This window comes from Typopeltis vanoorti, chromosome 6, assembly GCF_054136105.1.
Source record: "Typopeltis vanoorti isolate ZY-2024b chromosome 6, IOZ_Tvanoo_1.0, whole genome shotgun sequence".
Classification (NCBI taxonomy): Eukaryota; Metazoa; Arthropoda; class Arachnida; order Uropygi; family Thelyphonidae; genus Typopeltis; species Typopeltis vanoorti.
The window spans coordinates 40830333-40845781 of NC_143554.1; the positions used below are offsets into that span (position 1 = coordinate 40830333).

General features: G+C 36.8%; 1 protein-coding gene across 6 annotated transcripts in view; it reads right to left on the minus strand.

Moving 5' to 3' along the window:
- The window catches only part of Tti1 (Telo2 interacting protein 1), a 729405-nt gene that overhangs the window by 222644 nt on the left and 491312 nt on the right, over nucleotides 1–15449 (minus strand). For all 6 annotated transcript variants that reach the window (XM_090394772.1, XM_090394775.1, XM_090394771.1 and 3 more), the window contains one exon: nucleotides 12774–12884. In XM_090394772.1, the coding sequence (XP_090250898.1) occupies nucleotides 12774–12884 (111 nt within the window). The remainder of the gene's footprint in view (nucleotides 1–12773; nucleotides 12885–15449) is intronic.

The following is a 15449-nucleotide window of genomic DNA, read 5'->3' on the forward strand; positions in this document are numbered from 1 at the left end:
AGAAATGAACTTTCATGACAATTACATCATGAGCCATAACGAATAAATCACGTTCGCGAGACACGTGCATTGTCATGCACAATACTAATTTTTTGTATGAATTAGAACCATCAGTTATAACATGGTCTGTTACCTTCATTTAGCTTACTAGTTTGTATACACTGAAGATGCCGATAGAAAAATTGGGAAAACATGTAGGACAATAAAATAAAGCTACTTGACAAACATTATATATAAAAAAAGTGTAATAGTCTTAACATATAACTTGTAATTGATAGATTGCATACATAAAATACATCAAATGAGAAGCAGATAGGTACTCATTAGGTTATCTTTGTGTATTTGAGATAAAATTCGAACTTTATCTAGTGATATTTAGTTAATGTGTACAATAACTAGTTAGTTTACACATTATCTAACTAAAGGTTAGAGCGCATTTTTATATTAACTTTAACTGAAGGCACAAGTAAATATGAACATAATAAAAATACGCTCTACACTTTAACTAGATATCGTTAGATACAGTTCGAATTTTATCTCAAACACATGAAGATAATCTAATGATACCTATCTTTTTCTCATATGATGTACTTTATGTATGCAATTCACTATCACAAAGTTATATCTTATTTGTGTAACATTTGGCAGCAATTTGTAAACTTAATATGTGGATATAACGAGGTTTTAATCATAAAGTTTATTGAAATACCTATGATTTTCTGAAAGGTTAAGTTTATTTAAGTTAGGTTAATGGTTTTTCAGATATATACTATGCTGTATCCGTTAATGTGAACATCAACTAGTTAAAGAGAAAAGTAATATTTTTTTTGTACTTTAAGGCTATTAAAACTGCAGCAGAAGAAGATTCTTGGACTTTGAGTGAATTTTTAAGAAACTTAACATTAAAGATGCCATTCAAAATATTTATGAATCTTGGCAAGAGGTGAATCAAAGCAACATGAGAGCCATATGGCATAATATCTTGCTGCAATGTTCAAAGGACTTTGTTGCCTTTGCAACACAGAAAGAGGAAATCTTCACGGGAATTGTGCAGATGGGCAAAGATCTTGGTTTTACAAGTTTAGATTGTAACAATGTGAATGAATGTATTGATTCTCATTCCATCCATGAGCCGAACTGTTCTCCTGTGGACAGTATCAAATTTTTTAGAGAAGCTTAAGGTGTGCCACCCAAAACATGTAAGCAGTATTCCAAGCATGGAGATTTGGCATTTGTATACTGTTAAGGAAGTTATTGATACAATGTGTTTGTACCAAGAGTGACTGGAGGTGAATGTTAGTCCCAGCAGAGAGATTTGATCTTATTTCATAATTTGTGTGTTACTGAAGGTAAGGGAATGTAAGCTGAGATTTCTTTTGTGAGAAAAGAAGCAAGTCTGTGTTTTTGTGGCATTGACAGGATTAGTGGTGAATGGGAACAAGTCGTTTATGCACATGAGAGAGAGAGAGAGAGAGAGAGAGAGTAGGTAATAGGAAAGAGTCCTGAGGTATACCTGGATTAGTGGTGAAGCTCAAAAAGGGAACCATCAACCATGACACGAAATGAATGACTAGAGAGGGAGCTAGCAATCCAATTACAGAGAATGGCAGGTACACCAAAAAGCTGGGAAATATGAGCGACAGCACAAGTTTTACTGAATCTTTTCACTGTACATGTCCAATGGTAGGTAATGTAAGCTAAGAGGTTGGCCATGGATATTGAATGTGGATCCAACTACCAGTATGGATTCCTCACTGGAATCCATACTGGTAGTTGCAGATTAACTGCCACACATCTAGGTAGTGAAGAAACTGGCTATTGATGACTTTCTCAATTATTTTGGAAAGGACTGAGTGATGGCAGTTGGTCAGTAGTTTGACAGCAGACTTCTATCTTCCCTTTTTTGAAACATTTTGGATGTGTGATTGCTTCCACATGTTGCAATAAGTACCAGCTATGTATACTAGATTGCAGAGATGATACAGGATGGGTGTTAGCTTTTGAGCACAATGCTTGAGAACAAATGGAGAGATGTCATTAAGACCAAGAGATTTTTTTAGTATGCAAGTAATTTTAGTAATTTTCTGTCTTTTTGTGAAAAATGACTGATGCATATGGTGCTTGGATTCTGGTATGGTTTGGGTGACTCTTCTTAGTCATCAATGCAGGAGTTTAAAGAAAAGAGTGATGCTAGGAGGTCAGCTTTATCTTTGGGTGAAGTAACAGTGGTGCATTAGGATGAAAGAGAGAGAGAGAGAGAGAGAGAGAGAGAGAGAGAGAGAGAGAGATGGAAATGCAGGTGGGCCATGGGGCTATTGGGGGAGAAAGTGGTGAGCCCATGGGCTCACCACTTTCTCCCACAATAGCTAACTTTTATATGGAAGACTCTGAGCAACGTGCTCTAGAGACAGCATGTCTAAAGCCCAAAATTTGGCTCAGATAGAGAAGTTTAAGGTGTGCCACCCAAAACATGTAAGCAGTATTCCAAGCATGGAGATTTGGCATTTGTATACTGTTAAGGAAGTTATTGATACAATGTTTATCAATATCACTAGAGGTCAGGCTAGGGAAAAGGATTAATTAACTACATAGATTTAGTTTACCAGTATACAGGGCATGAGTATGTAGCTTGGTTCCTTATACACTTATATTCTTCCGATGATGACCTCGATACAGGGGTTGAAACGTCAAGTTTTATTTTATTAGTAATTAATAAAATAATCTGTTCAATACGTGTGTTTTTGTGTCCCTAAATTTACAAATATGAGGGCAGGTGAGTAGAAGTTGCATCCAATGGTCTTAGCAAGGAATGAGAAGGCAAGGCTTCCATCTAGAAATGAGGTAAGTTTTCTGCTGTTGCCTTTATGAAATCGGATTTGGATCTGCTGATGATTGTTCTGCATTTTTCGCATGCGTTGTTATAGGATAGGAAAAATCTGAAGCTGGAGCTCTTCATGTAAGCAACTTGAAGTATGCTGAATTTTTTTCAACTACTCTGATACACTCCCTGTTTGGAAAGCATATGAGTATTCTGGGGGATGAAGGCTATCTTCACCAGCATTGTGAGGATACTGTTTTCAGAATATGTGTTTAGGCTGAAGCAGTGGTCAAACAAAGGAAAGGAGGAGTCGAATTTTCAAAGGTTATCCCATTTGGTGCCTTTGTAGTGCCAGAGAATGTGAGATCAGCAGTGGCTTGAGGAAAAGTGTTTTGTAAGAGAGGAGACTAGCACAAGATTATGGTCAGAGTTGCCAAGAGGAAAGATGACCTGTAAGGCGTATTGGGGAGAGAGAACTGGTCAAAAAGAGATCCAAAGTATCGGCTGAGTGAAATTCATCAGTGTCAGAAATTCATGAAGGTAGATGAATGATTTGCATTAAGTCATTGTTTCAGGCAAAGATTTTCTCCCCTCTCTTTCTGCTTGGTCAGTGGTTGGAAAAGGGCAGCCAGTTGCGGTTATGGACATTGAGGTCACCTAGGAATATGACCTCACTATCTGGATGGCTGGATTGCAGATGGTCAAGTTTCATGAAGAGGAATGTGAAGAGGTTTGAGTCGTTATTGGAGTTTTCAGAATGGTAAATGTATCAGATGAAGATTACTAGATGGGGCAAGGAATCCTGGAGACAGAGGAGGTAAGAAGTAGGGCATTCTAAATTATTATTACGGGCAACTCCAAGGAGTCATTAGCCTCATCGAGGGAGGCCCTAACATCACGTCAAGAACAACTATTCAACATTCACACAGTATCTATCATACTTCGCCTTGAACACATTCACAGTCATGGCATCCACAACAGACTCTGGCAGCTTATTCCGCTCATTCACCACTCTCCAAGTAAAAAACCTAGCTCTAACACCCTTGTTAACCACACTCTTGCCCACTTTCCATGAATGGCCCCTAGTCCTCCCACCACCAGTCCTGTTCTCAAAAATATCTTCTGAATTAATCTTATAGAAACCCTTCAGTAATTTGAATGTCTCAATCATATCATCCCTCTTCTGCCTATCAACCAATTTCTGCAACCCACAAATCTTCAACCTGTTCTCATAAGATTCATTCCATAGACTTGCTATCTTATGAGAACTTGCTAGACTTGGTCACTTGTCTCTGGATCCTCTCCACCTCCTCCCCATCAAAAAGAAACCCTGGCACCCAAATCTGGGCACAATAGTCTAGATGGGGTCTTATCAAGGCTCGATACAGAGGAACAATAACTTGCTTGTCTCTGCTCATCAAAGTATTCTTTAGTAACCAAGTGATTTGATGAGCTGCCACTTTTGCAATGTGCCCCCTAAACTTCAACTCCCTATCCACTAACACTCCCAAATCCCTGGCCTCGTCAATCTTCTGGAGTACAGCTCCACTAATGTGGTATACTTCTGCTAATCTTTTCACCCCAAAATGCATAACCTTACATTTTGCCACATTAAATTGACATCCATTCTCCTCATCCCAGTCCTCCAAACCCAAATCATCCTGCAAAACTTTGACATCCTGTGCATTCACTATTGCTCTACCCAATTTTGCATCATCAGCAAACAAATGAACAGTTCCTCTCAGATCCTTTCCTATATCGTTAATGAACAAATTAAACAGTAGTGGTCCAAGAACGCTGTGGCATACCACTAGTCACAGGCCATCTTTTGGACTCTACTCCTGAATAAACTATTCTCTGATATCTCTCCATCAACCACACTCTTATCCATCTCACCAACCCTATATCCATCCCCATATGCTTCAGTTTACTGATTAGAATTCCATGTGGTATCCTATCAAAGGCCTTAGCAAGGTCCAGCAGAATCACTGTAAACCCATTACCCTTATATCGAGTTCAGCTGTCACTGCATTATAAAACGCGAGTAAGTTACTGAGGCATGATCTACGATTCACAAAAGCATGTTGTCCCCCATACAGTAATCCCATTTTCATCTATCCAATCCTGTATTTTCCTCTTGATTACTTTCTCCAAGACCTTGACAATGACTCCTGATATGCTGATCAGTCAGTAATTTACAACAGCAGTCTTGGAACCTCCTTTATGCAGTGGAACTATTTTCCCCTCTTTCCACCTCCTCGAGACTAACCCAGACCCGAGCCTCAAATTAAACAAAATGATTAAGGGCACTGACAATTCTTTAGCTGCTTCACGTACAACACGAGCTGGTATACCATCCAATCCCACAGATGTATTCACATTGAGGTTTTGTAATATTCACCTCCACTTCATTCACCACAATTCCTGTATAAGCTGTTGGTTCCTTCATTCCTGCAATATCACCACCTAGATGATATACTCTTGCAAAGCGCTCACTCAGTAATTCCATTCATTGTCTACTCTTTTTATCTAAATTATCTACTCTTTATCATGCAATGTCTGACCTCATAGAGGTATAGTTGCCACCCTTGCCATGAAAGGAATTATGCAGTGTGTAGTACTTGTTCAGAGAACATTCTCTCCAGGTGCCTATGTCCTTCCTCATTCCAATGCAGTCCATCTCTTGCATACAGCTATCTTCTATCCTCAACTGCACTCCAGGCATCAACATAATCCAATCCTCTCTTTTGACATACTCTTGCTATTATGCTATTCATTATGGATGCTCTCCTCCTCCTAAATTCTGCATGATCATACCTGGGTAACATGCTTACTATCCTCCCTTTCACACTCTTCTGTCATACAACCTCAAATCTTTTGACATCCGATTCACAGCATCTTTCAGCTAATTTGTACAGACCATAACAATCATTTCATCCAGCCTTTCACCTTCCTTAATTGCCACAGCTACACCATTTATCATTCCCCCCACACAATTGGATACCAGATCTGGATTACAGATGGTCAAGTTTCATGAAGAGGAATGTGAAGAGGTTTGAGTAGTTATTGGAGTTTGTATAATGGTAAATGTATCAGATAAAGATTACTAGATGGGGAAAGGAATCCTGGAGCCAAAGGAGGTAAGAAGCAGGGGGATTCTAAATTATCAAAGGTTATTCCTTCCTTGCTTATTTGCATCCTTCACTCTCTCCTTGCTCTCCAACTTACCTGACTTCTTATCATCCATCCATCTCTAGCTTATGTACTATCTCATCTTCCTCTCATTTTCTCTCTCCTCCCTTGATTCTCCTATTCTCTCTTCTTCTTCTGTCATTCCCATTGCTCTCTCTCACACACATCACTGGCAAGTTTAGCTTATGTGAAGCAAACACTTGTTCGCTTCACATAAGTTAAACTTGCCAGTCTCATAATAAACTCATTCTTCATAGTTTCCACTTTTTTCAGTACCCCAATTTCTCTCTCCAAGCAGCCTACTCACCATTCACCCATCCAATAATGCCGCCCTTGAAATCTTTTACACTCCCTATCCACTTAAAACTTGTCTGCCTCAACCTCGATTCACACTATTCATCACTCTCTCTCTCTCTCTCCCCCTCTCTCTGTTGGCATTCACTCATTTCTGACACACAATGCCAAAGTCCATTATGCTAATATACATATCACCCAGCTGTTCCAATTTCCTACATTTTATACAGACATGCACTCCACAGCCTTAACTGCTAGGATGCAAACATGCCACAGGATATTGTAATATACTGTGTTAAATGTAGTCCTTGAGTGGTGGTGGGCTTGGAAACAATGCATCAGCATACTGAATTACAGCAGCTCCCATTATTGATACACAGAACAAAGGACACTGACAAGATATACTAAAAATAATATGATAAATAACAAAAAACTCCAAAAGGTAAACTATTCACAATCAGTATGATGTAACAAGATAAGATCCATTATAAATTCAAAACAACTACTCTAATAATTTATGTTGAACCTTATCTTTTTTTTTCACTGCTGCCTTGTTAATGTTTGTGTACATACATAATGTGTACATATTTAGTTCATAGCGAACTAAATATGTACACATTAAATGCAGTCTGTATCATTAAAGGCAAAAATAGCTTGAAACTAAGCAAAGTCACCTTAATAATTAGCCATCTCCAATCAGGAAGGGGCATGAGGACAAAAGTGATGAAAAACTAGCTTGCATTAGTGAACCTAAGAGTATCTAAATCAGTACAGCTGATGTGAACAAGACAGCTTCCAAACTGGAGCCAGCCTTGGTGGCAGATCTGTTAGTATATCCACTTTCTAGACAAGAGGCTGCAGGTTCAAATCCTGAAAGAGCATGGATGTTTGTGATTGTCCTACTAGCCGTTTACCATATGTATTGATGTACCCTGTGTCCTGGTGCAGTATGACCGTTGATGTTTTTGTACCACGAAAATCAAATCAAATCCAAACAATTAGGAAGGTGACTTCTTAATTGGATAGAGGCCTAATTCACAACCATATTTATCAGGGTGATTTTTTAAAATCCACTACCGATTCTAAAAATAATCTTTCAAGTCTGAGTTTACTATGATGGAGCATAATAGTTTCTTTCCAGCTGATTCTGTGCAAGGTATCCAAGGCCTGATCTGCAAGTTCCATTTACAAAGAACCTTATAAATGTTTGGAATAGAGAGGAGAGGAAGTGGATCCTTACAAGAGCAGAGAAGAGAAGCCAGCTTTAAGTGAGGTTTGAAAACAGTGCAGTTTGCATTTGTGCACACAATAATGGAAGATGTCATTTTATATACGTTATACATGGTTTCTGATAATCCTTTGTATTCTGATTTCTACAATCACATAAAATCACAATTTTATGATTTCTACATTTCCTTTGATCGATTTCTTCCCATTCTGTCTTCAGTCAATGCATGATTATTCGCCATTTCCTGGCATTCTGTCCTCTGCATACAAATCTCAGGCAGCTACTTTGTATTATTACTTGGCATTCTGTCATCAATGTGTAATTTCGTGAAATCCTATTTGCCAAAGTATGATTTCTCAAAATTTCCTTTATTCTGTTATTTTGCATTTTCTCATTTTCTGCCTTTACTCAGTTTTCTAGTTTTAATTCAAAATGCAATTAAATTTTATGCAGCACTTTCTTCCAAGAGTTAATGCTAACACTATAATTTGTGATGTGGATTGTGACATCATCATTGGAAACTCAGTCTGCTATTGTGTTTTATACTTTTACTGTTTGCAAAAGTGAGCTTAAAGTAGCATCAGTTCTATGGAACTTGAACTGTTTTTTTCTGTAGTTTGTCATAGCAAACTACTTTATCTGGGAGAACCTGTTCTTCACTTCCTTACTCACACCATCTTTATCCAGCTTCCAAGAATGACTTCTTGTTTTACCCTGGTCTTCATCTACTCTCTGAAAAAATTTCCTCTGATAACCACTCCTCACCAACTTATATGCCTCAATCTACTGTAATTCCCCTCTCCTATCAACAAGCTCTGCAAATTTAATTCCCAAATGCATCCACTGTATTTCTAATACACAACTTGAATTTTCTACATAGCTTATTACACAGTTAATTTTTCTATTAATATTAAATAATAAATATATTATTGAACTGTAATCATTGTTGAATTATTTTTCTTCTTTTAAAGTAAACCTGATAAACATACCAGATGTCTGAGCAGTAATATTGGTAACTGGCTTTCTGATAGATATCCATGTTGTATATAGGGAGGGGGGGGGGGGGCATTATCAGGGAGTAAGAAAGTTACAAGTGGAATTCCACAGGGTTTAGCACGGTTCAATCTTTATTTTTCAGTGATTTCAGTGCTTTTAATTCCGAGTAAGATAGATTAGGAAGAGGGGGCTTGGCATTAAAAAGAATTTTTGCACATTCAAAATGTGTCCTGTTAGCTGTTTTTTGGGACTACTCACAGTATTTCCTTACTGAAACATATATTGAGACTTTACGTCCAAACAGTGTGCTAGATACGGTAAAGTATTAGTAAAGAAGGCTAAATGCATTAACAGAATTCCTAAAGCACAGTAAGACAACTCAGGTTATTCCTACCTGATGTAAATTAAAAGAAGTTTTTAAGTTTCAAAGAGCTCATCGGATTTATTTAAAGGCCAGTAGGTCACTTCTAAATTATCAACCACACAAAGCAAAAAAAATCTCTCGCCATCTTAAATAGAGAAATTGTTGATATCAAGAACGCTCTAGAATTGGTATTAGTGGCTGAAACTTTTAACACTGTGTAGTGTTAAACTGATAAACATCCATTGAGCTACACAGGCTCCTCCAGCCTGTGTAGCTCAATGGATGTGGCATTTGCACACCATGGCGCTTGGCCGCACGAAAGAAGACTTGGTTTCGGGTCTAGTCGACGACTAGAGGAAATTTTTCTAAGCCTTGTTTCGACTGGTTCCTGAGTTAGTCAATCTGTGGCACAGGCAAGCGGGTTTTTTCTCCCGGAAACTCGGGTTTTTCGTCCCGTAAACTCAAGAAAATCGACTGTAGAACCCACACTATTTCAGACATTAAATATATTGTGGTAGGGTTAGGGACCACGAGATGGCGGCACTTGTTGAGCAATTCTCTTCACTGCGTGCTGCTTAATTAGTTCCACTAGTGCCTTTTTATTCCTGTATATAGGGAGTAGGCGAGGCCCTTTAGCCCTGTCTAACTTTTGGAGACTGAGTGGGCATTCAGTTCAATCTCCACTGATAGCCTTGGGCCAACCATGTCTGATTGGCTATCAGTGGAGACTGAACTCAATGCCCACTCAGTATCCAAAAGTTAGACAGAGCTAAAGGGCCTTGCCTACTCTCTATATACGGGAATAAAAAGGCACTAGCGGAACTTTTATCACTATTTTGCGCATATCATTGACTTCATACTTAAAAGTTTTTAATGCTTCTCGTGATAAGTTAAAGCGTAAGTCTGATGAACTGGTGAGCCTCCCTAGATCTATTACTAATATCTGTAATACAGATAGGGTAGTTATCAATGTTTCCAGCCGTCCACTAACAGACAGTGAATGTCTTGTTTTATCAAAAGGATATAATTTCGCCGTTGCTCAGAATAAGGTATCCCTGATGGATTTTTTTCATAGCATAGACAGAGGTATTCGATCCTTATCCCAAAAAAAAGTTAACAGGAATAACAGGACACATTTTGAATGTGTAAAAATTCTTTTTAATGCCAAGCCTCCTTGCCCTAATCTATCTTACTTGGAATTAAAAGCACTGAAATCACTGAAAAAAAAAATAATAATTATTACGAAAGTTGACAAAGGGAAGGCTGTAGTTATTCAAGATATAAGAGAATATGAGAGAAAAATGTCTGTACTGCTCTGGGACTATTCAACTTACAGGCTCACATCGGATCCTACCGGTAGTCAATTAAAAAGACAAAGATAATGTATCTATATGGGATGAAGATCAAAAGAAAAAACTTAAAACCTCTTTCGGTCGTCCACCTAGATTGTATAGTCTTCCAAAAGTTCATAAACCAGGCATTCCGTTAAGATCAGTTGTAAGTGTCCCACCTATAAAATTTCAAAATTTTTATCAAATTTACTCACTTCTTCAACTACTAAGACTACTTATATAAAACATTCTTTGGATTTCAAAAATAAAATTTCAGATCTTCATTAGGATGCTTCAGATATTAATGATTAGTTTATTTACCAATGTTCCTTTATCAGACACCATTGAATTACTGCAACAAGAATTTCCTTCAGACATTGTTAAAATATTTGATTTTGTAATGCATTCTGGTTATTTTTCCTTTAAAAACAAGTTATATCAACAAATAGAAGGAACAGCAATGGGCAAGGCTATTTCTCCTGCTATTGCCAACTTCTATATGGAGCACTTTGAACAACGTATTTTTGACATTTCACCTAGACCTACTCATTTGTTCAGATATGTAGATGACATTTTTGATACTTGGAATGGTTCTTCTGATGATTTACAAGTCTCAAAATTAAATGCACTTCATCCAAGGATCTAGTTCACCCTAGAAGTAGAAGTAAATAAGCAGTCAACCTTTTTAGACCTTTTAATTCTTTGCCAACCAGATGGCAACCTACATTTCTCAGTCTATAGGAAGAAGAATCATACAGGCCATTATATCCATGCTGAATCTAATCACCATCCCAGTCAAAAGGCAGGAACTATTACAGAAAGAATTGCCATATATTATTTCCTCTTTTCTATCTAATGGAAATAACAATTTTTTTAACCAAAGAGCTTTAAGTAGTTTTGATATATCTTCATCTTCAAATGCAGAAGAAATAACGCGTATTCCTATCCCTATGTGCAAAGCATTAGCGAATGCATAGCGAAAGTCTTAAAACCACTAAATATTTTTATTGCCTTTTGACCCATCAGAAAAATCACCACCTTTCTCACCTCTCCAAAGGACAAACTTCCACATCTAAGTCATCCAGGTATCTATCCAATTCCTTGCTCTTGTGGGTTATCTTATTTCAGACAAACAGGAAGATCTGCTTTTATTTGGATAGAAGAACACAAGTCATATATTCAATACCTTGAACCTGAACAGTCTGGACTTGCAGAGCATGCCATCAACACCAGACACAGAGTTAACTGGAACAAGACAAGAGTCCTTCACAAAAGTCAGTTCCTCATGGAATGGCTTTTTTATAAAGAAACATGTGAAACTTTACTCCACTCTCCCAACTTAAGCAGATCCGATGGTCTATGTCTATCCCATTTATGGGATATAATACTTTTTAAATCAGCTAATCTTTCCTAACTCTTTAATTGTGTATATATATATATATGTTATTTATTTATTTTTTAAAATAAGGTAGGAAATTTAATTACCTTTTTTTTTTTAGTTATCTTACATGAGCTACTTAGGTGGTGCCCTTTGGAATTGTTAGTTATTGTTTAATTAGCCTTTTTACATGTACTGAAGATGCCTGTGATACTCAGGTGAAAATTCTACTAATAAATAATATTTTACGAGTTAATTCTGTTATTATAATTTTAAGTAATATGTCTACTCACAGTATTTCCTTACTGCAACAGTTCTGAGACCATCAACCATGAGAGATAAAACATTTGTGGCTCCACTGCATAAAGCTTTGATAAGACCACAACTGGATCTCTGTGATCAGATCTGATCACTGGGATTTGAAAGGGGATGAAGCAACCTTGAAGAGGGTGCAGAGATGGATAACAAAATATCAGGACTCTACAAGGTTGATTATGAGGATAGACTGAGGGAATGCAGACAGCAGAGTTTGGTGGATAGAAGACAGGGAGAGGGGGAAGGAAAGGACTGAGACATTTAAGCAGTTGAAGGATTATTATTGGATTAACAATGGGGAGATTTTTCATATGGTAGAATGAGGGGGGAAAAACAAGGATGGAGATTGGGCATCTCTGGAAGTAGCAAAAGGAAGTAGTGAGTAAAAGGGTAAGAAGTAAGTTTTTTTGCATGGGGAGTGGTAGGAGAATGGAATGCATGGCCTGAGGGAGTGGTGAAAGTGCTTTGTATTGACCTACCACAATGAGTCTTGTGACTCCACGGAGGTCAAGAAAATAATAATAATAATAATATTGATCATATTTCACTGGTTTTTGTGCTTAATGACAATAAGTCTAGTTATTACAAATCATAAAATTTTTTAACTATTATTTAACTTCAAAACTAACTTCTTAGATGGATTGCACAAAACTTGTTGGTAACAGTATAGTCCAATTGGGTGATACACCACCTAATAATAATATTTCTGTCTGAATAAATAATATAAAATAAAATTGCACATGCTCTGGGAGAAATGGAGGGGAATGCTAAATTTGAAATATGAGTTTGTTTACTTTTATTAGGTTATATCAGTTGAAATGCTTCAACAATATTAAAGTGATTGTTTAAAGTCTTACCTTTGGCGAACAAGAAGAAATGCAGTTTTGCAGAAAGAGAACTACTGTGTGAAGGGCATCCATTAGTGTTAAGAGCTGACTTTTTGGCAAAGATTCAGTCAGCTCAAGAATCTGAGGTGTTAAATTTTTAAGGAAAAAAAACGTATTAATATGCAATAAAGCTATGTTGTATTCTTCTAAAATTACTATAATTGAAACATGTTTAATTTAAAACTACGAAATAATGTATGTAACTCATTATTATTACATGACACTGCCAAGGAGTAGAAAGAGCACACTATACATGAAACACATCATCTACACTACTTACTCTTCCATCTACACATTGCATTACTATCCATCATCCATGCATTGTGCAAACAAAAAATAATTTTGCCTGATAATGGTGCGTGTCCTCTGGATGATTTTCCTGCATGTATAATCAAAAACCCTATTGTCTCTGTATAAGATTGGCTAACTCAACTTCAAATGAAAAGCCCATACATAAATTCCCCTTATCATCATAACAAGAAACAAACTCATGTCTGAAAAGAATACTATGAATGGACTGCAGATAATGTGAATACGAATGAAGTGAATTATCAGAAATAATGATGATGATATAGTGGCTATTCAGGAGGATTTGAATAGGCTGGGAAGGTGGAATTGGGTAAGCAAATGAGCAGGGACCATGTTAATGTGATTAAATGCCATAACTGGAAGACTGTAATCTACAAGTTGGACTGCACAAGCAAGAAATCTTGGGGTCATTACCCTCAAAGATTTATATATAATATTATAGATACTGCCCCAAGATTTATACTTATAATAAATAGCATCAAAGAGAGCTAAGGTTCAGGGAGCACTTTGAAAAAGTAAAGACCACACAGCAAAGGGATACAATGGGGACAAAAGCAATCACCAGAGATAAGGATGTAGTGATAAGGATTCAGTTGTACAGATTCTTGATCACACAATATCTAGAATCTGTACAACGAAATCCTAGATCACTACATGATATCCAGAATACCATGTATGAAGATCTGGCTACACTGCATCAAAGGAGATGATTCAGGACTTTGGAGTGTCTATGTGGAGAGATTGAAATATACGAAGAGTGATGGTTAGAAATGACTGAACCCTATAAATTGTTGAGAGACGTTTTACTTGGAGATTTAGATTTCCCAAAGCAGGGAACAAAGAGAATATCACAAGAAGTCACACAAGGGAGTAAGATCCCCCTACCCCGTCCACCTCCTCTCAGAGTAGAGGTTGCATGACATACATTGTTTTGGGAGGATGCCGAGTGTACTGATAACCAATGATTTTATGGTGTGATATGATTGACTCCAATGTTCCCTCTAAGCTGTGCGCATGTGTGCGTTTTACAACTAGCGCACAAAGCAAAAAATATGCACACACTAGATTTTCAAGATGAAATTAAAATTTATTAATTAAAGAAGTTCCACCTAAACATTAACCTATAAATTCTTTAAAAAATACGGTAACTCGGTAACGCTCAAGTCTATAACCTCACAAATTTTTATTACATTCTCGAAGTTGCACAAAACTTATAAATTATTAACAGTAACCCTATTTGAGGCTAGCAATTTGATGCCAAAGTACAAGGGGTGTGGCTTAAATGTGTAATTTTTAAGTAGCATATAGAATGGCGTGCGGTTTGTTTACATCTCAGGCCTGACTCATGGAAAATTCCCAAACGTGATTGGCTGATCAAATTAGTTCAAGATCATGATGAATTAAAACAATGGTTTCATAATTTTAATAAAAATAATTAAATACGTTTAAAAACTTAAATTAGAGTACAATTAAAAATATTGCAGCGTTTCAAAATTCTCTAATTTTTAAAAGGAATTTTAAAATAGTAGATCAAATAATAACATTTGCATACCCACATTTGCAAATTTATAAAAACAATAAAAAACATTCTTCAAATAACAAAATTGTAAAAAACTGATGCACCATGTCATATTCAAAGGAAGCAAAAGGTGTGAAGCGAAAACGAACTGGTAGCTGCTTTAAAAGTGAATGGCTGGATGAAATAGTGAAAACTGCTACGCCAAAAGCTCATGAGTTGATAAATATTCAGCTGCATGAAATATTTATGTATGATGCTACAATTGGTGTTGTTTGTATTTATTGTCGTGATGCAAAGGTTGCTGGGGATTTTGCTAATGGGAAGAAGTTTGATGTCACTTGGAAGTTGGACTTTTTTGAAACGCCATTTGACAAGTAAAATACATCTGGATGGTGTACACAAACTTAGGCAAGAAAATTGTTCATTGCCAGCTACAGGAGTACTGCATATGCTATGTGAAAGTTCAAATGACTGAGAGAGAAAACAATCAAACCCAGTGCAGATTAAAGTTCTTATTGACAGCGTCTTATTAGTTGTTAAGATGAATAACTCTTTACTTTCAGTTCAACATATTAATGAACATATGGAAAAGTATGTTCAACTCCCAGACAGCTGGCGAAGCAAAAATTATGCATTTGAATTTCTGGAAACAATCAATTTAATTGTTGAAAATGACATGTTTGAGCAAATTGCATCTCCAAATTTCCACACCTTAACCATTGATGAACGCACTGATATAACTGTTAACAAATGTCTCATTCTCTATTTTAAGTTTACACCTAAAGATTGTAATGAATATAAAACATATTTTGGTGGAA